This window comes from Stenella coeruleoalba, assembly GCF_951394435.1.
Source record: "Stenella coeruleoalba genome assembly, chromosome: 3".
Classification (NCBI taxonomy): domain Eukaryota; kingdom Metazoa; phylum Chordata; class Mammalia; order Artiodactyla; family Delphinidae; genus Stenella; species Stenella coeruleoalba.
Genome location: NC_137148.1, coordinates 158,508,482 through 158,536,452, shown reverse-complemented (window position 1 = coordinate 158,536,452; position 27,971 = coordinate 158,508,482). Strand labels below are relative to the sequence as shown.

General features: G+C 43.1%; 2 protein-coding genes across 6 annotated transcripts in view; one reads left to right on the top strand and one right to left on the bottom strand.

Annotated features, from left to right (window-relative positions):
- Nucleotides 1–27,971, bottom strand: part of LOC307184937 (olfactory receptor 2V1-like) — a gene marked incomplete at both ends in the record, with an annotated part of 395,233 nt that overhangs the window by 347,212 nt on the left and 20,050 nt on the right.
- PGBD2 (piggyBac transposable element derived 2) lies at nucleotides 8,306–26,486 on the top strand. 5 transcript variants are annotated; one of them, XM_079915802.1, is made up of 4 exons: nucleotides 8,306–9,005; nucleotides 19,296–19,363; nucleotides 22,133–22,196; nucleotides 24,425–26,486. In XM_079915802.1, the coding sequence occupies exons 3-4, from the start codon at nucleotides 22,180–22,182 to the stop codon at nucleotides 26,184–26,186; spliced, it is 1,779 nt and encodes a 592-aa protein (XP_079771928.1). In that variant the 5' UTR covers nucleotides 8,306–9,005; nucleotides 19,296–19,363; nucleotides 22,133–22,179; the 3' UTR covers nucleotides 26,187–26,486. The 5 variants fall into 5 exon arrangements, with proteins under 5 accessions (XP_079771928.1, XP_079771926.1, XP_079771925.1 ...); XM_079915800.1 differs by lacking the exon at nucleotides 19,296–19,363 and adding an exon at nucleotides 16,480–16,535; XM_079915799.1 differs by lacking the exon at nucleotides 19,296–19,363.

The window sequence follows — 27,971 nt, the reverse complement described above, 5'->3', positions numbered from 1 at the left end:
CCCTTTCTCCCAGACTCTCCAATGCTAACCGTAGTACAGTTATCAAAACCAAGAAGTTAACTAAACTATAGGCTCTACTCACATTTCACGAGCTTCTTCACTAATGTCCAAGCAGCACCTCGTATTGCATTTGATTGCCTTTGTCCTCTTAGTCTCTTTCCATCTCTGGCGGCTCCTCAGTCTTCCCTAACTTTGACACATGTTAAGAGTACCACTAGTTTATGTTGAATGGCTCTCAGTTTGGGTCATGCATTTTGGTCAAGAATGCCACAGAAGGGATGTTGTGTCCTTCTCAGAGCATTGTATCAAGGGATATCTGATGTCAGTCTGTCTTGTTAGTGATGATGTTAACCTTGATTAGCAAAGACAGGTTTTGAGTTAAGAGATGGTGGAGGAACGCACACCACAACAAGCAGAATGTTCCAGCCTGGGCAAGTGGCCAGCCATTGCTTTGGGAAGTAAGTATGTCCACTCACTGCCCTCAGGGGAACTTAAACCTGAAGAGGACTTCTATCCCTCAGGTCTGGGCTGTGCAAAACCACTATCCGTTCTTCAGGGGTTTAAAAAATGTGGCTGGCTTGATGGAAGGCACTGGCTTTGGCTTTGTCAATCCTATCCTCTAAGTTAGTGTTTCTCAAACACGTTTGACCATGATCTACAATAATAGCAGTAGTAATAAGAATGATGAAAATAACAAAATAAAGGATACTTACTGAGTCAGACATGGTACTAAATGTTTTACATTTAATTGTTTTAATTCATTTCTTATGATAACCTTGAGGTAGTTACTATTATTTATTCTTCAAGAAATTGAGACCCAATGAGATCAAGAAATTTGCCCAAGGTCACAGAGCTCCTAAGATGCAGGGGCCAGGACTCAAGTCCAGGCCTCCAGGCCCTCGAGTCTGACCCTTCCCCACATACCATGCTGCCTTCAGCCAGCGAAAGGGTGGTAGGAGTAACACATGTCGTGAAAGGACACAGCCCACTCATGTACACACCCACTCCCCACACCACACACACATCCTCACACACACTTACGCAGTTACACACACAGTTACTCATACTCACGCAGTTACATCACCAAAATAGAGGTTGTGCCGAATCTACCTCTACCAGGCTTGATGCCTGAATTTTTGTCTTGTCTTCCATTTTATTTTTAAAAATGCTGGACTTTGCTGTTGACATTAATGGTTCTCTGAAGGATGGGGAAACCCTGCCTACATCCCACTGGCCTGAGAGATGCTCACACTATCCTTTCCTCTATCTGTCAAGCCTGGGGCCAGATAGCAGAGGGACCCAGAGGGTGAGGACAGTGTGGACTGGCTGTGACACAGATATTTCTGGGAAAATCTGTAATTATGAGTGTGGAATATGGGTTAAACTTTTTGAGTTTCCTCATGTAAATTTCAAAGATGTTTGATTCAGTAACCTATCATCCCTTCTGCTTAATAAGAATTATGTGCTTTGATGGAAAGTACAGAGGACCGTCAAAGATACTTTTAAAAAACGTTTTGAAGAAAAGTCCAACCCCTTGTAGCCAAAGTCTTTATAGCCAATTTCTACTTTTCTAGGCAATGACCAACAAAATGAAAACTTCTAAGCCCTTTGTGAGGTCTATGAAGGAAAGAGTTGACTCAGCAGGTCTGGAGCTGCCAAACCCTGCACATTCCAAAGAAGGCTTTGCCTGGCTCATGGGAGGTAACTTATAAGGCCTTGGAATAACTTGTCTGATAAGAGTGTCTTTGTTTACCTGGAGCTTGGGCCACCTCAGATAGTCTATACCAACTTATGTTGTTTGACTTATGTTGGGGGCCTTGGGCCATGCAGTATCAGCTTGACCTCTGAAAGGTCTGGAGACTAAGGTCAGCCAGCAAAACTGACTCCCAGTAACAACCCTGAACACCAAGGCTTGGGTGAGCTTCCCTGGTTGATAATACTCTGTGTTGTCCTCACTGGAGAACTGAGCACCGTCTATGTGACTCCACCAGGAGAAAACAACTGGAAGCCTGCTCCTGGTCTTTTCTGGACCCTGGATGTTTTACCCTTGCTGATTTTAATCTGTATGCTTTCACTGTAATAAACCATAACCATGAATGTAACAGCTTTTCTCAGTTCTGTGAGTCGTTCTATCGAAGCTGAGAGTGGTCTTGGGGACCCCCAGCAACAGGCTATTGTTTGGGAACTTAAACAGAAAGAAGCCAGAGGGGCGTGGCTGTGGCTGCTATCTAGTTTTGCTCTGACTTCAAGGAGACCAGTGCCTCTCCTGCAGTGTTAGTTCTTTTTGGTGGTGAGTGGCCCCCATACATGTGGAGGCCATACTGCCAGCCCAGCTGAACACACACTGGGGTGACAAGGGGGTGAGTGTGAGCAGCGAGGGGTCTGCTGCTCAAGGGAGCAAAGCTGTGGCAAGACTGCCTTTGAGCATGTTGTGACTGAAGGACTCTGGCCCCGAAAAAGCAGCTGAGGGAGAGGCAGGAGCATAGGGCTGAGGATGGGGAAAGGCTCCTGTCTGTCTTTGGCGGACTAGGGAAAACAAAGTCAAGACTTGCTTTTTTCAGAACCCTGTTAATCAGTTCCCTAATTTAATTGGAAAAGTGTTTTTCTGATATCCCTCTGGGGGAGAAGGAGTTAAATTATAGGGAAACAAGCAAACTCCGAGATGAGGGAACTGCAGGCTGGGGTGCCTGGCTGCTAATGGGGAGGTCCAAGTTCAGGGGCCCTGTTCTATTAAAAATGAATGATTGGAGAGTGACTCAGTGATGGTTGTCATACTGTGAGGAGATCAATGTGTTTCAGGAAGAATTCAACCCGAAGTTTCTGTTTTATCTCCACATAACAGAAACTTGAGTAGAATACAGGACCCTAAGCGCCTTCCTTGAGATTTGTCTGAATTGCCTGGTCTCCCAGGTCACGTCAGGGAGGCCAGTGCCCTGTCCACTCTAGCTTGGCAGCTGAGATCTGGCCTGCATGCACTGGTAGGCATCGTGGCCAACTAAGGGACTGAAGTTTACTCAGCTCAGCCTCCCTTGTGGGGAGGACAGGTGGCCTGGAAGGGGCTCCACTCCCACCCTGCAATCTCATTCAGGCTTGCAGCTTTCAATACCATTTATATTGATTACCCCAGTGTATCTCTCTAGCTGGGAACTCCACGTGGGTCTATTGGGGTGTCTAATAGGCACCTCACACAGAATAGGTCAAACCGATCTCCTGATCTCTGTCCATCTTGGCCCTGACCTGCCTACCCTCCCAGTCTTAACCAGCAGTAACCCCACACTTCTCCAGGGGGTCATTCTGGACTCCTCTCACACTCACATCAGTAAATTCCATCAGCTCTACTTTCAACTTCACAGCACCTCCACTCATCCTGGTTCCAACCACCATTTTCCGTCTGGATATCTCTGTAGCCTCCCAGCTTCTCTCCTTGCATTTGCTGGGCCCCTTTTTATCTATTGTCAACACGGAAGCTAGAGACCTCATCTCTCAAGTCTTTATCTGAAGACAAGGGCATCACACACTATGGGTTGTAGGACACCCAATTAAATTAGAATTTTGGATAAAAAATACTTTTAAAATAAAAAGATATATATTTAAAAATCCAAGAAATGAGTTATTTATATTCATTGCAACTCTTTTCATGTGCTTATAGAAGACATGAAAAAGAATAATACACTCCTCTGTATGCCATGTTTCAGTGTCTTTCCTCATTTATATTTCTATTAATGCTATATATGTTTAATTTTGCATAGTATATACTATATATTGTCACACATAAGTATCATGGAATTAACACATTACAATATTAATGTAGCATTAATATAAGCATGTGCATTGCATTCCTGATATTGTATAATACATGTTATGTTTAATTGTGCATATATTTATCATCCCTGTGGATATTCTTTACCAAAAGTAATTCTTAACTTTACATAGGACATTAAATCCTTAATCGTACAGAGTACATCCAATCAATTCAATTGTCGTCAGCATGTATATCATGTTCAGTATCATCTCTTAACAAGCAGGTTCTGAGAAACCAGCAACCTCGCGGTTAATGCCACTTTTTTTGCCCTGGGCCCATTAATAGCAGGAGATTGTAGCTTGACACAATATTTGGCATCTGGTTCTTTCTTCAGAGCCAAAAATCTGAAGTTAACTTTAATACTTTTTTTCCAAAAATTTTTCTTTAAAACTTAGCCTATTTCTCAATTAAAGACAATTTCAAAATTTGCATTTTTAGAAAGAATTCTACTTTAATGGGCTGATATTTTCCAATTCCTATTATGTAGGTTTTTCTTCCTCCTTCTCACTCCAAATTTGAATTTTTTTAAAAAAAAATCCAACTTATAACAATTATTAATGTAGCTTATTTCCAAGCAAGGCACTGAAAATGTCTACACGCGGTCTTCAAACCTCCGTAAACATGTAGACTTGGTCTTGATTTTTAAATTAATTTTTGGTAAAATTACATGTGCTAGCATCCACATTGCAGGGAGAATGCTCTCTAGATTATAAAGAGCTGAAAGGAGCAGGCATGGGGCACACTGTTTATGTATCTCATTACTCCTTGCTCAGTTCACCTTCATGGGTCACAGCCATAATAAGAATTAAGCAATAAATGAAAGTTTGAGTTATACTCAGCAGCATATATAAGAGTTGGTAAATTTCATGCTAGTCACTGTGGGCATATGAACTCAACAAAATTTGGCATAAAGTGTGTTTAAGAGAAAAAAGAAATAAAGTTAAATTTTAACCAAAGCCATAAAAAAGCTCCAGCTGAAATAAAAATAAGCGACAAAAGTGACTTTTACATTTTTAAATACATGAAAACTAAGACCCCATTATGCTGAGCCCTAAACCTAAACGACTCATAGAACACGTTTTGTTTTCTTTTTGCCATAACACTATGAGCAACAGCTTAAAACACAGAGGTGGGATGATGGATGTCCTTAAAGGAGACAGGAAAGCAGGAGACACACAAAGACACATGTGAAGGGATTTCCCTGGGGGGTCCAGTGATTAAGACTCCGTGCTTGCACTGCAGGGGGCATGCAGGTTCAATCCCTGGTTGGGGAACTAACATCTTGCATGCTGTGTGTGTGGCAAAAAAATAAAAATAAAAATAAAAGACACATGTGAAGAAGAGACAGAGATTGGACTGATGCAGCCACAAGCCAAAAAACACCAAGGACATTCATCATTGGATTTAAGGTCCACCTTACTTCATGATGATTTCACTTTACCTTTATTACATCTGCAAAGACTCTTATTCCAAATAAGGTCATATTCTGAGGTTCTGGGTGCGGGCCCAGCTGCTCCGCGGCATGTGGGATCTTCCCGGACCGGGGCACGAACCCATGTACCCTGCATCGGCAGGCGGACTCTCAACCACTGAGCCACCAGGGAAGCCCTGGGTGGACATATCTTTTGAGGGGGCACCATTCAACTCACTACAAGGCGGATTAAAACCTCCAATACCACAAGTAAACGGTTTCTTTATTTAAAAAAAAAAATTCCTTCAATATACTCCAAGAAGACAGTCCAGTGTGAAAATCAATAAAAGGGAACTTTACTGTATTAGAGTTGAGAGGCCACAAGGGGGAGCGCCACACATGTACCACTGAGTCAATACGAATCTTAGTAGGAAGAGACACATACTTTGCATCTCTGGCTGGAAATGACCCTACTTTACCACTGCCGCATGAGGAAGAAAGGTTTTTCTCCTTGCTTGGCAACAGCACATCCAATGTGAAGTTGTCACAACTCAGACAATGAAAAGCCACCATACTTCAGCGGACTTTTTGTTTGTAACAGCCCCGCCCAACTTTCCCTTCTCCTCTCTAAAACAGTTTCTTCTCCTTTGCTTTATGGGACTTGCAGGTGGTTCGCCATGATTGCATGTCCCAAATTGCAGCTCTTTGCTGCTCCCAAATAACCCATTTTTCAGGTAAAATATTTGGCTGTTTTATTGTTTTAAGGTAACACCAGTCAAGGAGAGAGCACCTGAGCCACTAGATGGGCTCACCTGGAGGACACTGTCACCCACTACTCCATCATTCTCCTTTTCCCTCTCTTCTCCACCTTCAGTCCATCTTTTCATGACTATCTTTTTCACCGTTTTTGTTCTATACTTACTTCTCCCCGTATCTTAGATTCCCTCTTCCCCAAATCTCTATGATCCTAATAGCCCAAAGTAGGGACCTGATATTTCTGGTGGTTTGTATGCTGTTTATTCTGGAAGAGTGTTTGCTTCTTATTCTCAGATTCCTCCATCCTCTATTTGAGGTCATTCATGAATGAAGAGCCACAGTCTTCAGCACACGTATTGCTGTATGAATAGTGAAGTCCTTTCATACACCCTTTCTATTATCTGAGGAGGAAGGAATTGGGGAGCTAGAATGGAGGGGGAAGGCTCAGTGTAATCCCTCCCCAGGTTAAACTCTATGAATCAACTAGGGGTTGTGAATATTTCCATTATTCATATGGGAGTGAGGAACCTAAATTCTGAGTGGAACAATCCAGTCATCCAAGCAAAATCTCAGATTTTTACTGTGTATTTTCTCCTTGGTCCAAGTCACCAAGGAGAAAATGGCTTAGGTCAGGATCCTAACCATTAATTAAGACAAAAGTGGGTATGAGCTGGATAGGTATTTCTTCATCTAGAAAAGACAAGCCAGTCAGTAACCTCCACTAATTTGCTAAACAAGGTCCCAAAAGAATGAGGATTCCAGTATGCATGTAACACCAAACCCCTTACCTCCCACCAAACCTTCTCCTTCTTCCATCTTTCACTTGTCAGTCAACGGCAACGCTATTCTTCTACTTGTGAAGGCCAAAACCCTTGAGTCTTCCCTGCCTCCTTTCTCTCATGTTCTACATCCAATCTATGAGCAAGCCCTATTGTGTCTCTACCTTCAAAGTATATCCAGGATCCTACTACTTCTCTCTGCCTCCATTATTTGCACCTTGGTCCAAGTCACCATCATATCTGGTCTGAACCACTATAATAGCCTCCTGTCTGGCTCTTTGATTCACCTCAGAGGGCACTTATAAAGGCTTCATCAGACTGCATTCCTCCTCTACTAGAGCCCCAAGCACACACAGAGGCTGGCCACATAACTGGCACATGATTTATGACTTCTCCAACTTCATTGTTTTGACTCCCCTTGTTCACTCATCTCCAGCCATGCTGTTCCTCCAAACTGCTGGGCTTGCTCCCACCTCAGGGCCTTTGAACATGCCGTTCTCCCTGTTTCAAGTATTTTCCTCCTTGAATTCTGCATGGCTTATTCTTCATATCTTTTGGCTTTTCCCTCAAATATAATTTTTTCAGGGACAACTTCCATGACCACACTATTTAAACATTCCCCTTCCCTGATTTTTTTTTCTCCATAGAACTTTCCACTTTGCATACCATATATTTCACTTGTTTGTTTATTGTCTGTTTCTCTCACTGGAATGTAAGCCGTGACTGTCACAGAGTGGGCATTCAGTAGATGGCTGTTGAATGAATGAATGAATGGGATGTAGGTTCTGGGGAACAAAGGAAGGTAGGAAACACTGCATTTATGTTACCTAAAATAGCACACCACCCTCCCAGAGCTCATCTTCTACCCCCTTAACTTGCTTCATTTTTCTTCACAGCACCTATCACTTTTGATACTATTTGTTTCTTGAGTGCCTCCTCTATTACAAAGTGAGTCCCATGAGAACAAGAACTTTTTGTTCTCCGCTGTATCTGGTCTGCCTGGCAACAATACGTATTTGTGGAAAAAACAATGACAAACTTGAGTGTGCCCTCGGCTCCAGAATCTCACAAATGGGCATGGTAACTTATTTTTCTGACCCAGGTGGTTTACACTTTACAGTGACCAAAACCCTTATGAGAAGTGCCAGGGTGGAGAAGAAAATACAAAATCTTCACTACTCGCCCCTCTTCTTGAACGTTTAGCACAGTTTGGTCCCAAGGATTTTTGTGTTTAGAAAAACCCTTGGAGGCCAAGGCACCCTTTTCTGTAAAGTCACTTCCTATATACTTTATGGAGCAGAGCCTCAAAGTGTGTGTATGGAGAGGCGACGGGAGTGGGCCAGGCTGGAAGGGGGATTCCCCCGCCCCGATTTCTCCGCCCCCCCGCCCCCCACCGCGCGGCGCGCAAGGTACCTTGTCTGCAGACAATTTTAGTTGTTGTAACTCGTGGAGCAGGGGTGTGGTGTGCTACTGGCACCTGGTGGGTAGAGGCGAGGGATGCTCAAAATCCTAAAATCACGGCTGCCAGAGTTAGCAAATAAAAATACCTGTCGGTAGGGTCGCCAGATGAAATACGTAACTCCAAGATTAATTTTAGAGTATATTTTTATCTGAAATTCAAATTTAACTTGGCGCCCTATATTTTATCAGGTGATCCTACCTGCAGTACATGGGACAGGACCCCACAACAAAGAATTATCCAGACCAAAAGTCCAGGGTGTGAGGTTGGTCCAGTGACGCAGATTGTTGGGCCTGGCCTCGGAGTTAATGATTCGGTAGGTCTGGGGTGGGGGCCCCAGGATTTGCATTTCTATCAAGTTCCCAAGTGAAGCTGCCATTGGTCTGGAACTACATTGGAGAACCACCGACCTAGAAAGAAGAAAAGACTTCGTGCCCTCCTGAGTAATAGCGAGGAAAGTGCCTAGACTAGCATGTAAGGAGACAGGACGAGAAGGGGCTGCAACAGGGGCATAAAATACTTCTGCCGTCTTGGGCCCTACCTCAGAGGGACTTCTGCGTCCCCTCTAGGCGCCGCGGAGGCCCCAATGTCTCGATGGTCGCTCGAATCGGGGGCGTGTCCTGGGCAGGGGCGTGTCCTGGGCGGAGAGCAGAAGGCGGGCCGAGGGGAACCGAGCGCTCTCGTGCCGGACGTTGCGCGGCCGCGACGCCCGACGCCGGCTGGGCAGCGGCGCTCTGGGCTCTGCGCTGCCGGTGGTATCTGGCGCGAGCCCACGAGGTTCCGGTCCGTTCGGCGCAGGTAGGCGTCGTCCCGCTTGCACCGCCTACTGGGCCCCTCTTGGTTGTGGGAGCGGCGCGCCCTGGCGTTGCGTTTTCTCAACGGTGCCCGAGGCGTTGGCCTTCGCTGCCGCGGGCGGACTACGGGTAGGTGGGACCAGGACAGGGACAATGGACCTCCGGGCGCGGAACTCAGAGGGCCGCACGGGGGCGCTCTCGCCGCGGTACGGGGAGGCTGGGCTGGGACCAGGGAGGACTCAGCTGGGGCGGGGCGGGCTTGGGGGCGGGAGACTTTGGGCGAGGCCGGGCTGTGGGCGGGACCGGGGCCTACTAAACGCAGGATGTACTAAGGGAGGAGTGGCTGGGACCCTTGGTAGGAATCGGGGGCGGGCCCGGGCTGGAGGCCGGACGGGCTGTGGGCGGAGCTGGGGCTGGGTCAGGCTGACGCGGGGCAGATTGGGGGCGGCGTGGGCGGACATCTGTGGGCGGGGTGGGTGGGGTGCGGCTCCCACGCCACGCCCCTTAGGGGGAGGGGCTACTCCGCGCGGGGCGCGCTGGGTGCAGGGCATTTCTGGCATTCATAGTTTTTGCCTGCTTCTGGGATCGCCGACGTTGCATAGGGTCTTTGTTTTCCCCTTTTCCCCCCTTTTTGTTTGGTATTGAGATGGGTAGGAGAAGAAGGAGGAGGACTCCGTTTCACAAAGGCCATTCCTGAGCTGTGGTACACCTGGGTTAGCTTTGAGGCATTTACGTTTATAAAATGTCTTATTAAAAAAATTTTTCTTTGAAGTAACTTAAGAATTTGAAAAAAGTTTTAAAACTAGTACAAAGAATTCCCACATTCTAATCACCTAGGTTCCCCAAATGTTAACATCTTATTTAACAGAACAGTTACCAAAACCAGGACACCTAACATCTATAGGCCTTATTCAGATTCTTTTTGCTCTTCTTGTCCATTTCCTTTTTGTGGTATAGGATCCAAGTCAGGATTTAGATGCATTTAGTTGTCGTGTCTCATTGGAAAAATTTATATTTTAAACAGTAGAAGCCCCCTTACCTCCAAGATCCTTCAGAGTGGCCCTTGGGACCACCAGATCTCAAATCAAAGAGGCTTTTCTTCTTGGATGCCAGGGCCAGTTGAGAACGTCCAGTTGAGCCTTCCGGCAGCTTTGGCATAGGTGGTCACCTCTGTCCCTTGACCCATCTGGCCCTTGGCTGCTCAGCCTTTCCTAGTTCTCCTCCTACCTCTCAAGTCAACCTCCTCCCTCAGATCTCCGCAGATGCCCTCCTTGGCCAGCTTCTCTTTCATTGTGGGCTTCCTCCCTTGCATGATCTCTTGTGGCTTCAAGGATTCTTGTGGCTTTGAGCATTCCATAAATCCTCAGAAAACTCACTTGTTTATCACTTCAGCCCAGGCCATTTCTCGGTCTCAGACCCACAGGGATTGTGGCCTATCGCTACCTTTCTGGGTTATCTCAAAAGCATTTCCAGGGGCTTCCCTGGTGGCGCAGTGGTTGAGAGTCCGCCTGCCGATGCAGGGGACACGGGTTCGTGCCCCGGTCCGCGAAGATCCCACATACCGCCGAGCGGCTGGGCCCGTGAGCCATGGCCGCTGAGCCTTCGCATCCAGAGCCTGTGCTCCGCAACAGGAGAGGCCACAACAGTGAGAGGCCTGCGTACTGCAAAAAAAAAAAGCATTTCCATTCCAATATGCGCAAAACACAGCTCCAAGTCACCCACTTCTAGTCCACTGTATCAATTGGGTCTCCACTGATAGACATTTCCTATGCAGAGTTTCAGAGAATCTTAGAGAATGCATTTTGGTTAGGGGCAATCAAATATTAAGAGTTCCTAGTACTTTTTTAAATAGCTGTCTTAAAGCCAGAAAGTGAAGATGAAGATGAAGGCCTGCTACAGGATGAGGAGGATGCCCTGCAGTATGGCCATTTTCTTAGCAGCACAAGTTGTTCAGTTCGGCAAGTATTTATTGGGTGCCTGCTGCATGCCAGGAGCTGTGTTGACTTCTGGGGATACAGAGGTGAATAAATTCTGCACCCGCCCTGCCATCAGAGGGCATGTGGTGGGGTCATGTGTTGTAATTGAGGTGAAATCTGTGATAGAGGAAGCCTCAACTTGGAGAAGGAGGTTGCAGGACGTGAGTTGGCCTGAGCCGAGGTGGGAGAAGGCTGGGGACCCAGCTGTTAGGGGCCTTGACCTATTTCCAGGGCTCGTGGGATTGTGACCTCGGGAAGTTCTCCCTAGGCTATGATTATGGGCTGGCGTGGGAATGACTGGTTGGGGGCTGTCACTGAATGTTGGTGAGTGGATAAGGGTCAGCCTAGGGTACAGCAGAGGAAAAGGTGATGAGATGAGCTGCTGAGAGTGGTGTGACTGTGAAATGGTAACACAGGTCATACTCTCGACCCAAACCCAACCAGACATGGGGAAAAGTCAGAATGTTTGAATTTTATCAGAGTCACACTGAAGCACTCCTTAATCAAACATAGGATTTCTGTAGCAATATCTATCAATATCTATAGTAAGTAATAGAAATAGGAATTATAAAGAGCCTCAGATATTTTCAGGTTTTGCTGCCAGGCAGTTTGTTGCCCAAACTTTGAAATAATGTTCAGTTTTCACAACATTTTTGACATTTGAGAATTGTAGGTGAAGGGTTGTGGATCTGAAAAGATAGCTACCACTTGTAGAGCCAGGCCTGTTGTGTGTGCTTCACAGGCATTGACTCTCATCCTCAACCCTACAAGGGTTGATACCATGCAGATCCCATTTTGTGGGTGAGGAGATGAGGGCATAGAGAAGGTAAGTGATTTGCCCACAGTCACACAACTCACCCCTGTTGGCTCCATAGTCCACATTCTTACCAGACTGCATACGTGTGAATGGGAGGTTGGGGAGTTGCAGGACCAAAGTCTTTCTCCCATACCTCAGATACCTGGCATCTGCAACCAGCCTGTGTGAGTGCCAAGGAGGGTCAGAAGAGAAGGGAGGCAGGAGCCCTGTAGAGGTTGTGGTTACATACACAGATTCATTGAATGCCTGTGGGGACTCACTTCCTTGGTGCCTGGAGCTTGTGGTCTGGTTGGGCAGTGAGCTCTTCTCACAAGCTGTAGAGGAAGTTAAGTGCACTGTCAAGTGGACCAGAGGACGACATGGGTGATCAGAGGCACTGGGTTGACAAGCTGGGATGCAGACTAGCTGGGCTTTGAGAAAATTTAGGTAAATGATTTTATGAGGATTCTGTAAGGAGATTCTTCATGAGAGACACAGACTGTTGAGTGGGGAGATGACTGTATTCTAATTTTCTTCCTCTAACTGCAAAAGATACATGTGCTCTGGAGCACCAGAGATGAATGCCTTCTGCCTGCCACTTCCATGTCACTGCAGACAGTGGTCTTCTCAAAGGACATTGAATGGGTCAGTTTGATCATATTTGCTCAGGTGTGTGAGAATGTCCCTGTGCCTTTGTGAGTGCATGTATAACTGTGCAAAATATGCATTCAAAAACATATAAGATGCATAGGAACAGTTGAAAGAGTCATGAAAGAACTTTGAACACTCCACTCAGTTTAAGAAATAGAACCTTGTCAAAATCTTAGCAATTCCCTGTATGTCTGCCCCAATTGCATCTTTTCTCTTCAGAGGTAACTACTATTTTGAAGTTCCTCTTAATCATTTCCTTGCTTTTCTTTATAGTTTCACAATGTGTATGTGTCTCCAGATGATATTTTAGTTTTGTTTAACTTTTTGATCCTTATAAAATGAAACCATGTAGCAAGTTTCCTTTTTTTTTTGCTTATTGTCTTTTATTTGAGATCCATTCAGTCGTGTGTGTGGCTGAAGTTCTTCACTCACTTTTTCTGTGGTATTGCACTGCATCCATTCTGTTGATGGCCGTTTGGGCTGTCTAGTTTTTGTTACTCTAAATAAACAGTGCTGCAGTGGACATTCTTGTCCTGGTCTCCTGGTGCACAGATGAAGTAGTTCTCAAACGGTGAGGGAGGTGAGGTGAGATAGGGGTAAGGGAAGAAAGGGAAACACTTTTGGTTATTATAACTGGGACGTGGTGTGCTCCTTGTCTCTAGTGGGTAGAGGCCAGGCACACTGCTAAACATACTACAATGCACAGGACAGCCTTCCCATCTCCTCCTCTCCCACGCACCAAAGAATTGTCCGACTCCTAATGCGAGTGTCGAGGCTGAGAACCCCTGCTCTAGGGTAAATACCTGGGGTGGACTGCTGGGTGCGTGGGTTTGTGCATGTTCAACTTTAGTAGATACTAGCATACTGTTTACACTCCTTTCAGCAGTATGTGGCCTCTTGCATTACTCATTGTCCTTTTCAACACTTGATAATCTCTGCCTTTAAAATTTTTGCCAACTTGGTGTCTGTGAAATGATATCTGATTGTGGTTTTAATTTCATTTCCTGAACAGTAATGAGACTGAGCATCTTTTCATGTCGGTCTTCTTTTTGTATTTCCTTTGAGAAGTGCCTCCTGATACCATTTTGCCCATTTTCCTGTTGTGTTATTTGTGTTTTTCTTAATTGTGTCTGGGATTTCTTTATATATCTTAGATTATTCTTACCTCCTAGATGCTAATCCCTTATATTTGTTGCAGATAACTTCTCCCATTTTTGAGTTTATTCTGATGGGCTGAAAAGTTCTTAATTTAAATGTAGTAGAATTTATCAATCATTTTCTTTATGGTTAAATGCTTTTTGCTGGTTGGTTGGTTTCCTGCCAGATCCCTAGGTGGGCAGGACTTGTTCTAGGACCACACTGGAGCAGTGCTGAAACCAAGTCTCAGTGCCACTTCAGGACCCACAGCTGGCACTAAGGTTGGCAGGCCTGCTGCCAGGGGCACAGATGGGTGTTGCTGGATCCCTGGGTGAGCAGGACTGGGAGCAGGGCTAGAGCCAGGTCACAGGGCTGCTTCAGGATCTGTAGTCTGGTCCAAGGATGGTAGGCCTGTTACTAGGGGTACGGATGCATGATTCCTCCTGGGTCCCTTGTCAGATGGTTACAGGACCGTGACCAGGCAGGTCTGGAGCTGAGTCTGTAGGGAGTTGGGGCTGCTTTCAGTTTGCTGGCAGAACCATGTGAGCTTGCCACCAGGGTGTGGGCCTGCCTTTTCAGAGCAGCTATCCTTGGCCTTGGGGTTCACTGGGGTTTTGCAACCTCCTATCTGGATCCCAAGGCTTCCACAAAGGCACTTTTGTCTGTAGTTGCCTTCCAAATCATTGTTTGTTTAGGGAGATGCATTCCTATTCTACCACCTTGCTAATGTCATTCCCTGTCTCCGTTTAAGTAGGATAGGTCAAACATGTCAGTTCTGTTGTTCAAGTCTCAGTAATTTTGTCTGCTTGACCATCAGTTACTGGAAGAGGTGTGTTGAAATCTCTTACTGTTACAATAGATATGTCAATTTCTATAATTCTATTACTTTTTACTGTATTTTGAAGTTATATTGTTAGATGCATAAAGTTTAAAATTACTATATCTTTCTGATGAGTCCCACCTTTTTTTCCCTGTGAAGTTACCCTCATTTTCTCTGATAATGCTTGCTTTACATTTTGTTATTTTTAAATGTAAAAAACACATGAAATAAAATTTACCATCTTAACAACTTTTAAGTGTACATTTCAGTAGTGTTAAGTATATTCATATTGTTGTGCAACTAATCTCCAGGACATTTTTATCTAACAAAACTGAGACTATACCCATTAAACATCAACTTCCCATTTTCCCCTCCACCCACTCCTGGTAACCACCATCCTACTTTCTGTTTCTATGAATTTAAATACTTTAGATACCTCATGTAAGTGGAATCATACAGTATTTGTCTTTTTGTGAGTGGTTTATTTCACTTAGCATAATGTTCTCGTTTCATCCATGTTGTAACATGTGGTAAGATTTCCTTTTAAGGCTGAATAATGTTCTATTGTAGATCTACCTATTGTAGGTTCTATGTGTAGACCACATCTTCTTTATCCATTCATCTGTAGGTGGACATGGGAGTTGCTCTCACCTCTTGGCTATTGTGAATAGTGCTGCTATGAACCTGGGTGTCTCTTTGAGACCCTGCTTTCAATTCTTTTGGTTAAATGCTCAGAAGTGGTATTGCTGGATCATATGGTAGTTCTGTTTTTAATTTTTTGAGGTACCATCATACTGTTTTACATAGTGGCTGCACCATTTTATGTTCACATTAACAGTGCACAAGGGTTCCAATTTCTCCACATCCTTACCAACATTTGTTATTTTCTGTTTTTTTTTTTTTTGATAGTGGTCATCCTAATGGGTATGAGGTGATAAATCATTATGCTATTGGTTTGCATTTCCCTAGTGATTAGTGATGTTGAGCATCCTTTTGTGTGCTTATTGGCCATTTGTATATCTTTAGAGAAATGACTGTTCATGTTTTTTGTCCACTTTTTAGTTGGGTTACTTTTTTTGTTGTTACTAAGATATAGGAGTTCTTTATATATTCTAGATATTAACTCCTTGTAAGATGTAATTTGCAAATATTTTCTCCCATTCCATGTATTGCCTCTCTACTTTGTTGATTATATCCTTTGATGAAGTTTTAAGTTTGATGTAGTCCCATTTGTCTGTATTAGCTTTTGTTGTCTCTGCTTTTGGTGTCATATTCAAGAAATCATTGCCAAATCCAATGTCATGAATCTTTTCCCCTATGTTTTTTTCTAAGCGTTTTATAATTTTACCTCTTACATTTAGGTCTTTGGTATGTTTTGAGTTAATTTTTGTATATGATACAAGATAAGTGTTCAACTTTATCCTTGTGCACGATGTCCAGTTTTTCCAACACCATTTGTTAGGGACTGTCCTTTCCCTACTGAGTGGTCTTAGCACCCTTACCTGACTGTATAATACATGAAGGTTTATTTCTGGTACTCTATGCTGATTCATTGAGCTATATGTCTGTCTTTAATGGCAGTACCATACTGTTTTGATTTCTGTAGCTTTGTAATATGTATTGAAATGAGGAAGTGTAAGTCTTCCAACTTTGTTCTTTTTCAAAATTGTTTTGGCCATTGGAGTTCCTTGATATAACATGTGAATTTTTAGGTGGCTTTTTCTATTTGTACCAAAAATACCATTGGGATTTTGATAGAGATTGCATTGAATCTGTGTATTACTTTGGGTAGTATTGACATACTGTCAACATTAAGTCTTCCAGTCTATGAACCTGAGATGTCTTTACATTTTTTGGTGTTTTTTTAAAGTGTTTTCATTAATGTTTTTTTGTCAGTTTACAACTCTTTCACCTTCTTGGTTAGGATTGTTCCTAAATATTTTATTCTTTTCAATGTTGTGGTAAATGGAATTGTTTACTTAATTTCCACTTCATATTGTTCATTGTTAGTGTATAGAAATGCAACTAAAATGAATAGATTTTAGTGTGTTACTTTTGATTCCTACAACTTTGCTGAATTTTTTATTATTTCTAACAGGTTCTTAAAAAATCTTTAGGGATTTCTACATATAAGATCATGTCATCCACAAACAGGTAATGCTATTTCTTCATTTCCAATTTGGATGCCTTTTATTTATTTATTTTTCTTGCCGAAAGGTTCTGGCTAGGACTTCTGGTATTACGTTGAGTAGAATGGCCAGAGTGGGCATCCTTATCTCGATCCTGTTGGTAGAGGAAAAGTTTTCAGTATTTCACTATTTCATACGATGTTAGTTGTAATATTTTTTCATATATGGCCTTTGTTATGTTGAGATGGTTTCCTTCTATTCCTAGTTTATTAAGTGTTTTTATCGTGAAACAGTGAGCATTTTCATCTACCATTAGGCAGGCATAGCCCTGTCCAGTGTCAGTGTCTATTCCCAGTGTCAGGACCCATTTGTAGCCCCCCATGGCTACCAGCATTGTCTCACATGCCAACCATGATCAGAGCCTTCCCACCAGGGAATCTGCCGTATAGCCATGTGCAATCTCTGTCTCTCTCGTTGACAGAGAGAACTTCTCTTACTGGCGTTTTGTGCATGAGAGTACACGAAGACTATGAGGAAATTCAACCCATCTTTACTTTGCTGCAGTGACCCCTATGTCCGTACATGTCACGGACCCAGGTGGCCATCTCAAGGGAGTACACAGGAGTATCTGCTTGCTGATTCCAATCACCTACTAAACCTGGAAAAGAGTTCTTCTGATGGGCATTGACATGTTCTACTTTAATGCACCCCTCAAATTTCCACAAGCCTGTGCCCTACAAGGGCATCCCTTTAATGGGCCAGGTTTCCATTGCCCTCCTGCCTGACCATATGGCCAGTCTATTGGCCAGCATCCATGAATCAATAAAAACCCAAACATAGGTGCTTATACCATCGTTCAATTCTTCCATCACTGTTAGGATAACAGCATGCAAGTCAGCCCACAAACCTGATTTGAAGAATTCAGAGTGGTGGCCTTCCAAATAGGATGCTGTCCATTCACCTTCTAAATGCCATCCACAAATGAAGCAACTCTTTGTTGGTCAGTTGAGAGTTCTTTATAGGGCAGTGTCCAAGTGACAAAAGAATCCAGCAACCCCTCACACAGTTACAGAGACAGTCCTAGAGAAAAAGAAGCCCCCTACTCGTGAGTATCTCCTTGCACTCCCCAGGCAGCATCATCCTGTATAAACCATTTCTATTTTATTATGAAACTCTTCCAGGCACTGACATCCCCATTAGAGTGATTCTCTGACATCACCCTACACATGGAGCATTTCAGGTTTTAAGATAATTTTATGTCCTTCAGTCATAGGGGTAGCTTCAATTAATAATGTCAAATGGCAAGAGAGTAAATGCCCTTCAAATGGAAATTGTCTAGTATAAATTCCCAGTAGTGATCGCTGGGAGGCATTCACAGGCTGTTGTCATAAACCACAGTCTAGGCTCCACGGGCTATCACACAGAGAATTTGTCCCTACCAGCAATCCAACTTCTATTCCACACTCCTTACTGGTTCCTATTTATCATGTCCAATTAATACTGCTCAAAGGGTAGAGTTACATGCCTTCTGTTTACAATATTAGGTAGGGGAAACATCCCCCAGATACAACGTCCATCCCCATAATACAATCAGAAAAAAGAGACACAACCACTTCACATAGAGCCTGTTCAAACAACAATTCTACAAACTTCAATCTTAATTCTATCAACCCTCACTGTGGCCTCCATTAGGATCACATCAACAGGTTTTGTGTTACAATATTAGGTAGGGGAAGTGTTCCCCAGCCAAACACAGTATCGATTCCCATAAAACATTCAGGTAAAGAAGACACAATTTCTTTACATAAAGCTTGTGTAAACATTTCAACTTTCACAATCTTGTTAACTCTTACACTTTTTTTTTTGGCTGTGCCACGCGGCTTGCGGGGATGGTAGTTCCCTGACCAGGGACTGAACCCAGGCCCTTGGCAGGGAAAGCACAAAGTCCTAACCACTGGACCGCCAGGGAATTCCCAACCCACACTTTTATACTCTCTAAATCTAACTGTAGCCTGTGTCACGGCTTCACCAATAGGTCTTGGTACCACAGTTCGTAGGACTCCTGTATCAACCCCCTGACCATTTTACCCACTCATGTGCAAAAGGCTTTGGGTCCTTAGTAAGGGTTGAGCCAAGGTACCCTGGCCCTTTTGTCAACTGTCAACTTGATTAATCTGCCTAACCACTGCCCCAAGTGACTGCTGGCGAGGTTCCTCAATGTAGTCTCTGCCTTCTGGCTTTTTACTTCTCCAAACTGGGATAAATAGAGCAGACTTGTTTGGGACCCCTACATGCTGGGGGACCAGCAGGAGACCCCTTTGGCTAACACCCAGTCTTTGGTATGGCTGTATTAAAACCTTTGTTTTAACCCCATCAATGTCCATTTTATTCATCCCACTTCTTTTCATTTTTTTAAATTAACATCTTTATTGGAGTATAAGTGCTTTACAATGGTGTGTTAGTTTCTGCTTTATAACAAAGTGAATCAGCTATACATATACATACTTCCCCGTATCTCTTCCCAATTGGGTCTCCCCCCCTCCCACCCTCCCTATCCCACTCCTCTAGGTGGTCTTCATCCCACTTCCTAACAACCATCTAAATAAAGATTTCCACCCTGCTGAGACAAGTCCTATGACTCTCCCTTTTCTGTTTCACCTTTCTTTCACCCCTATCAATATTTGCTTAATTCACCTTATTCCTTAATAACCATATAAAAACTTCCACCCTGCTAAGACCAGTCTCTTGATTCTTTCCCCTGCTTTTTCTTGTTCTCTTGTCCCAGGAACGGGGGTCAGAGACCAATGGAAAACCAAGCCAATAGAAAACCAAGAAGGGATTCCATTGAAAAGGGTAGGAAAAGTTCATGGCATTTTGCACACACATGCTTCTCCCCCATCTCAGTATAGTTAGGTGCAACTAAGAGAAAACCTAGTTCTGGTTTGCCTGGGGCCTGCCTGAGGAACAGATTTCTGTCTCACCAGACTTGGAGCACTGACAGGCATGTTGGCGTAGTTTGGAAGACACTGAAAATGTAGGCAGGTGCCACAGCACAGTAGCTGCAGAGATTCTGCAGTTCAGCAGGCAGATGTCTGGGAGAGCAAGAAATAGTGGCATATAGGTCTATAGTGGCATTCAAGTCTGATGTTTCCTTATTGATTCTTTGTCTGAATGATCTACCATTGTTGAGAGTGGGATATTAAAGTCCCCCACTCTTATCTTATTGCCATTTATTCCTCCTTTTTGTTCTCTTAGTATTTGGTTTATATATTTAGGTGCTCAAATATTTAGTGCTTAAATATTTACAATTGTGTCTTTTGATGGATTGTTGTTTTTCATTATGTAATTATCTTGTTTTCTTGTTTCCATTTTAGTAAAGTTAATTTCGACTGACATAAGTATAGCTACCCCTGCTTTCTTTTCTTTTTTTTTTTGGTTACTATTTGCTTGAAATATCTTTTTCCATCCTTTTACACTCAGCCTATATGTATATTTAAAGGTCAAGTGAGTATCTTGTCAGTAGCATATCATTGGATCTTACTTTCTTATCCATTAAGCCATTCCGTGGCTTTTGGTTAGATAATTTAATGAATTTACATTTAAAGTAATTATTGATGGGTAAGGACTAACTGTTTTCATTTTGTTCATCATTTTCTGTTTTATAAATCCTTTGTTTCTTCTATTCCTGTTGTGTTCTTTTATGATTTGATGAATTATTGTATCATTATGCCTTGACTTCTTTATCATATTCTTTTGTGTAACTACAATAAGTTTTTCTTTTGTGTTTGTCATGAGGTTTACATAAAATAATCTTGAAATGATAGCACCCTATTTTAAACTGGTAACACCTTAACTTCTATAACATTTCTAAACTTTACTCTTTTACTTCTCCTCCCCCTCACATTTTAGATTATTGATTATTGCTACAGTTTACATATTTCTTATAGTATGTATCTAATAACAGATTATTGTAGTTATAGTTGTTTTAGAATGTTATTTTTTCCTTTGTTTTTAAATTGGGGTATAGTTGTTTTACAATGTTGTGTTAGTTTCTACTGTACAGTAAAACGAAGTAGAGTTCCCTGTGCTATACAGCAGGTTCTTATTAGTTATCTACTTTATACATATTAGTGTATATATGTCGATCCCAATCTCCCAGTTCATCCCATCCCTCCACTCCCCTCCCCCTGCTTTCTCCCCTTGGTGTCCATACATTTGTTCTTTACATCTGTGTCTCTATTTCTGCCTTGCAAACCGGTTCATCGGTACCATTTTTCTAGAATCTACATATATGCATTAACTTTTAACTTTAAATCTAGAGTTGTTAGTGAATTATACACCCCTATTACCTGACTGACTTTATAGTTACCATTACCAATGAGTTTTATACTCTCTTCATATGACTTTATTATATAATTAGTGCCCTTTTACTTCTACTTGAAGAATTCCTTTTAGCATTTATTTTAAAGCAGGTCTTGTGGTATGAACACCCTCTGCTTTTGTTTGCTTGTGAAAGTCTTTATGTCTTCTTCAGTTTTGAAGGACAGCTTGCTGGGAATAACATTCTTAGTTGATAGTTTTTTCTTTCTACATTTTCAATATATCATCCCATTCTCTCCTGGTCTGAAAAGTTTCTGTTGAAAAATCTGCTACTAGTCTTATAGGGATTCCCCTGTATGTAATTTCTCTTTTTCTTGCTGCTTTCCAAATTCTTTCTTTGTCTTAGACTTTTGACAATTTAATTATAATGTGTCTTGGTGTAGCCCTATTTGAGTTCAACCTATTTGGGGTCCTTTGGGCCTTCTGCCTACTACAGGTTTGTTGGAAGTTTGATGTAGTTAAAATTATCCACCTTCCTTTAAGTTTCTGTGTTTTCTATAAGAAAGGTTTCCCTCTGTGGTCATTAATATACTTTAAAAGTTTTGCTTTTTTGCAGTTAATACTTAATACATCTAGGACTTCACTATCTAATATAGTAGCCACCACATGTGACTATTTAAATTTGAATTACTTAAAATTACATAAAATTAAAAATTCAATTTCTCGGTCACACTAGCCATATATCCAGTGGTTAATACCCATATGTGGCTCATGGCCACCATATTGGACAGCACTGATAGAAAACATTTCTATCATTGTGGCAAGTTCTATTGGCAGTGCTGATGTAGGACAGTAGTCTTCAACCAGGGGAGATTTTACCTCCTACTTTCCCCACCAGAGGACATTTGTCTAGAAACCTTTTCGTTTTTCACAACTAGTGGTGTAGTTGTTCTATTGGTATCTAGTAGATGGAGGCCTGGGATGCTGTTAAACATCACATAATACATAGGACAACCCCCCACGAGAAACAAAATGCCAATAGTTCTGACTGTGGGAAACCCCGCTCTAGAATGTATTTTGTTGTGAGGTGTGAGATGGGGGAGCTTGTTCTTTTTCCCTCTGACTAGCCAGTCAACTACACCTCATTTCCTGTGTGTACTTGATCCATTTCCCTCTGGTTGATAGTGAATCTTGAGATTTTTTTCCCTTAAATCTTGAGATTTTTTTCCCTTAAATAGAGAAGGTCTATTCCTTTGCTAATTAAGATATGATTTCTTAAAACTGACTTCTGTTGTCTTACAGATTCTTAGACTCTGCAAGTAAAGACAAGTTCATGTTCACAATATACCATGGCTTCATCATCAAGGTAGGAGTAATGTTTGTTGAAAGGCTTTATGCAAGTACAGTTGACTCTTGAACACATGGGGATTAGGGGTGCTGACTCTTTGCATTTGAAAATCTGTGTATAACTTTATAATCGGGCCCTCTGCACTGGCGGTTCCAACCCACCGAGGATCATGTAGTACTCCAGGACGTATTTACCGAAAAAAATCTATGTATAAGTGGACTCACATAGTTCAAACCCATGTTATTCAAGGCTAACTATATTTACTTCTCTGCTTTTGAAAGACCAAGTCTATAACATTTTCAGTTCTCAGTCCTGCTGCCCACCCTAAGCACTTGGTGTCTATGAAGCACCAAGGAGGGAGAGGAGAGAGGAAGATTGGAGAAAAGACAAGGCAGACAAAGGAGTGTGTATGGTACAGTACGGGTGCAGCTGTGTAGCTCTAGTTCTGCACTTGATCTGAAAACATGATTTACTTTCCTCATCTTTCAAGACACAAGATGGTTGTCTGTGGGGCTGCCTCAGTTCCTACAGGCTTTCTCACTCCAAGGGTTTGAACAGCTATGCACAGAGGTGTTTGAGGGCCTGTTTGAGTGGTGAGACTAGCAGAGATTGTGGCTGGGCAGGCCTGGATCTGCTGCTGTAGACCAGGGGAGGCATGAAGATGGCTGTTACCCTTTGAGAACGTGTCTTAGTTCGAGATCCATGGAAAGGAAGAGCTTCAGGTTTCCTCTCCCTTTCTGGCTGGCCATGGAGAGCTTGAGGCATACCTCATCTCCCCAGAGGTCAGACTTCTTGTGCTCTAGCCTCCAGCAGGGGTGGCTGGTGGAGTCAGTGTCCTGGAAGTGAGGTTGGAGTGAATCTCTAATGCAGCTTAAACTCCAAAGCCTAAGAGCAGGCAGAGAAATAACCTTTGTGGTAAAGCCTGCATCCTCCCTCTGGTACACGGCTTTTCTCATGCAGAGGCCAAGGCATAGGGCAGCAGCAGTGCCCACCTTCCCAAGTCCAGTCTGTTCTCATAGCCAGAGTAATGTATTTGACCCCTCACTGTCCTGCTCCATCCCCTCAGGGGCTTCCTGTGATAACTGAATACAACTGGAAGTCCTGATCAGGACCTCTGGAACCCTGTGGGGCCTTGGCCCTGGACGCAGCCACCTCTGCTCTACTCTCCTCCCCTCACTACATCTGCAGTGTCACTAACCTCCTTGCTGTTCATAGATATCAAGTCCCTTCAACCACAGGGCCTCGCACCTGTACCTACAGTTCTTTCTCTCCCTCTGGGACACCCAGTCTCCAGCTGTCTGCAAGGCTCACTCCACCTCTCCAGGCCATCTGCCCTGTGAGCCTTCCCTCATCATATGTCTAAAGTAGCACCCCCAGCCCTATTCCTTTGCTGCATTCTCTGTCCCTTATTCAGGATGGCCCTCATCACTACCTGATGCCATCCTGCATAGCTGCGTGTTTGTTGATGTGTCATCTGTCTCCTCCATTTGGAAACAAGTGCTATGCAGGTCAGGGAGTGGAGTGTGCTCACTGCCAGCCCCTGGGCAGCACCTGCTCGTGGTTGGTGCCCACTAAATACAAATATCTCTTGCATTTGGTTCCTACATGTACAGGGAGAGTTAGAATAGCAGGGGTTTCCATGTTTCCAAATCTATTTAGCAGTTAGTATGCAGTAGGATATCAGATGTTGAGGGAGCTTTGTGAAAATCTGTCTGAATCTGTTTAGGTCCTGAATTTGGGTAGTGAGAGTTCAAGTATGGAGAGTTTGAGAATTGGGGAAGTGAGGAAACTTATATATGCCAAGTGAATAAGAAAAAGGGAAGAGACCGATAAGGCAGAAGCATGAAAGCAGAGCTGCTAGGGCCACTGAGTCAGGAGACATCGGTGGATGTCACTTCAGCAGCCGAGCCTTCCCATTGACAGTTACTGTTAACCAGGTGATAACAGTGGCACCTGGATTCATCACTAGAGGGGATCCTCTATTCAGACACTTTATTTAAGAAGGAAAGGAAGTATGGAATACCTCTTTAGAATGTCTCCCTTTATTAAAATACTTCTGCACTTAGATGAATAATTTGTGTTTGTCTGGAAAATTCACTTATCTGGCACTATGACTTATGGTGTTAGGTTCAAGATGCTGTTGCAGTGGGAGTGCCCTCCTCTTGGGCAATGCTTTAGTGGAGTTTTCTGCTGAAGCACTGGCTTTCCTGCATGGCCTCTCTTCATTCTGTTTCCTGTCATCGCAGCAGCCTCACTACCGGGAGAAGAACCAGCTCAAAGCTGAAGTCCATGAAGTTGCTTGAGGTTCTGAATGCTCTGGAGGAGGAGGAGTCTGGCCAGAGTAGGGAGGAGATCTTCATTGCACCGCCCAACAATGCTTCAGGGGACTTCACTGATGAGGACTCGGGTGATGAAGATGGCCGGCGAGGAACCCACCTGCCTGGCAATGTGCTGCATGCCTTTGTTGTGCCTGAGGACTCTGGCACCGGGGAGGATGATGATGACCTGCAGCTGCAGCCAGCCATGAAGAAGCAAAAGGCAGTAGTGGAACCTCAACATGTTTGGACCAAAAGAGATATCTGCCCGGACTTCACCAGTTGGACAGCATCGGATCCTCATATGGAGGATCTCAAAAGCCAGGAACTGAGTCCTGTAGGCCTCTTTGAATTGTTTTTTGATGAAGGAACAATTAATTTTATTGTTAATGAAACCAATCGTTATGCTTGGCAGAAGAATGTCAACCTGGGTCTCACAGCTCAGGAATTGAAGTGTGTTTTGGGCATTTTGATTTTAAGTGGGTATATCTCCTATCCAAGGAGAAGGATGTTTTGGGAAACATCCCCTGATTCACATCATCATCTTGTGGCTGATGCAATTAGAAGGGACAGATTTGAACTGATCTTCTCATACCTGCATTTTGCAGATAACAATGAGCTTGATGAAAGTGATAGGTTTGCCAAGGTGAGGCCTCTCATTGTCCGCATGAACTACAATTTCCAGAAGCATGCACCCTTGGAAGAGTTCTACAGCTTTGGCGAGTCTATGTGTGAGTACTTTGGACACCGGGGGTCCAAGCGTCTGCCTGCGGGGAAACCTGTGCGGCTGGGCTACAAGATCTGGTGTGGGACGACCAGCAGGGGCTATTTGGTGTGGTTCGAGCCCTCACAGGGCACACTGTTCACTAAGCCAGACAGGGGCCTGGACCTAGGAGGCAGTATGGTGGTGAAATTTGTGGATGCACTTCAGACACGTGGGTGTCTGCCATACCACATATTTTTTGACAAGGTTTTTACAAGTGTCAAATTGATGTCCATTTTAAGGAAGAAAGGAGTGAAGGCCACAGGAACTGTTCGTGAGTACAGAACTGAGCGATGTCCCCTTAAAGATCCCAAAGAACTGAAGAGAATGAAGAGGGGTTCGTTTGATTACAGAGTTGATGAGAGTGAGGAGATCATCGTGTGCCGCTGGCATGATAGCAGTGTGGTCAACATCTGCTCCAACGCTGTGGGCATAGAGCCAGCAGGGCTGACCAGCCATCACTCGGGAGCAGCCAAGACGCAGGCCCAGGTTCATCAGCCATCCCTGCTGAGGCTGTACCAGGAGAAGGTCGGGGGTGTCGGCCGCATGGACCAGAACATCGCCAAGTACAAGGTGAAGATCCGGGGTATGAAGTGGTACTCGAGTTTCATTGGCTATGTTATTGACGCTGCTCTTAACAATGCATGGCAGCTGCACAGGATATGCTGCCATGATGCCCAGGTGGACCTTCTGGCCTTCCGGAGATATGTGGCCTGCGTGTACCTAGAGAGCAACGCCGATACATCATCCCAAGGGAGGCGAAGCAGGCGGCTGGAAACCGAGAGCCGCTTTGACATGATTGGGCACTGGATCATCCACCAGGACAAGAGGACCCGGTGTGCCCTGTGCCACTCACAGACCAACACCCGCTGTGAGAAGTGCCAGAAGGGTGTCCATGCCAAGTGCTTCAGGGCGTACCACATCCGGTAATGCATCCTGGGCAGAGGGAGCCCCCTGGATGTTTGGTTTGTTATGAGTTGTTTACAGCTAATTACATATAGCATTTGGGGCCTTTGTGTGTTGTGTTGACAAAAAGAGACCTGAATCCCTGATTTGGTTTTGTATTCTTCCTTGTCTTCCTTACAGTTATCTTTTTATCATCTTCTGTTATGCCTACATGTAATATAAATTAATATTTATGTTAGTAATCATAAATGTTTATAAATATATATTTTATACTGTTTTTTATTTCAACTTAGGGCCCTTTTTTATTCAAATAAAAATCTTGCTTTGGGGTATAGCTGTCCTGATAAGGAGACTTGAACATAACCAAAAACTTAAGAGAAACTTTCGTGAACAGTAAAAAGATTTTATAGTGTATGCTCTCAGTTATAATCTAAGATATAGGCAATATTATATCAATATGATGAAGAATATCTTAATCATATTTATTTCACTTTAATTTAATGCTAGCAAACTGTCCAGGGACAGATAATCTGCCATGTATTTATCCAGCTGACTAGATTTGTAGAGTTTGTATTTTCTTGATAAAAAATATTTTTCTAATACACATATCCATGTGGAATCCATTTTTATAAATAGTGTGAAGTAGGGAGTTGTTTCCCCCAAATGGATGGTTAGCATCATATTAATATTAAAAGTTATATATATATTTCCCCAGTGATTTAAATTCTACCTTTAAAAATTCCTGAACTTTGGGGGAAAATACTGAAACAAAGAAAAAAGTTTATGTTAGAAAGCCTAGTGGAATATAATCCAGAAGAATAAAAGAAATACATATAAAAATTTGGACTTAATCAAAAATCTAAGAGAGCATGTTGAGTATCTTTATTTGGTAAAGAACTTTCTACAACAGCACAAATGAAAAAGAAACACATCAATATATTTGACCATATAAAACTGTAAAATTGACATTCATTAGTAAAGGTAAAATGCAAAGAAACTGAGAAAATATGTTACAAATAATTCCATTTGTAATAATATCCTCAGTGCAAAAAGATCTCGTAAACACATAGGTGACAAGGGTAAAATGTGCAATGTTATATAAAATAACAAATGATGGAAGATGAAAAACAAATGAACAGTGAAGATACATAAGAGGCAATAAACTGCAAAGGTAAGTAATTACTAGATATCCTTTTTTTAAACAAGTGAATTTATTTGTACATAATTACTGTTGGTATGGGTGTAGAAAGGTGACAGACTCATGTAGTACCTGAGGGAGTGTAAATCTGTACACTCTTTCTGAAGGCAATTTATCAGGTCCATCCAAAATCTTAAAAATTGTTCATACCCATAGAAAAGGAAATGTTTGGTCCATTGTGATGTGAATACATAAATAAAAGGGGCAGATCCTCCCTTCAGTGGAATCCCAATTATAAATGTAGAAGGAAAGATGGAAATAAAATACTGCTATTTGGCAAACACCACAGCAGTAATTTTGCAGGCAAGAACTGTCAGTAGATGCTAAACTTACGAGGGCAAAGCATTTCCTCACAAGATATCCAGGGGGAATAAACAGAAACTGCTTAGTGGAGAAATCAGGCACACCACCACAACCAAGCAGTCAAAGTTAATACCACCAGTATTGAGATAGAGACATCATGTGTCCTACCCCACTCTCCCCAGGTATGGTAGGTACACTGTGATATTCCTGCCCAGAATGTACAGCCTGCATTCTACATCATGAGAAAACATGAGACAAACGCAAACTGAGGGACATTCCACAAAACAGTTGAATACCTTTTGAAAGTG

Bases quoted from the DNA above. Each gene is read 5' to 3' on its own strand.
- PGBD2 (XM_079915798.1), top strand. From the start codon at position 24,390: ATGGCCTCTCTTCATTCTGTTTCCTGTCATCGCAGCAGCCTCACTACC.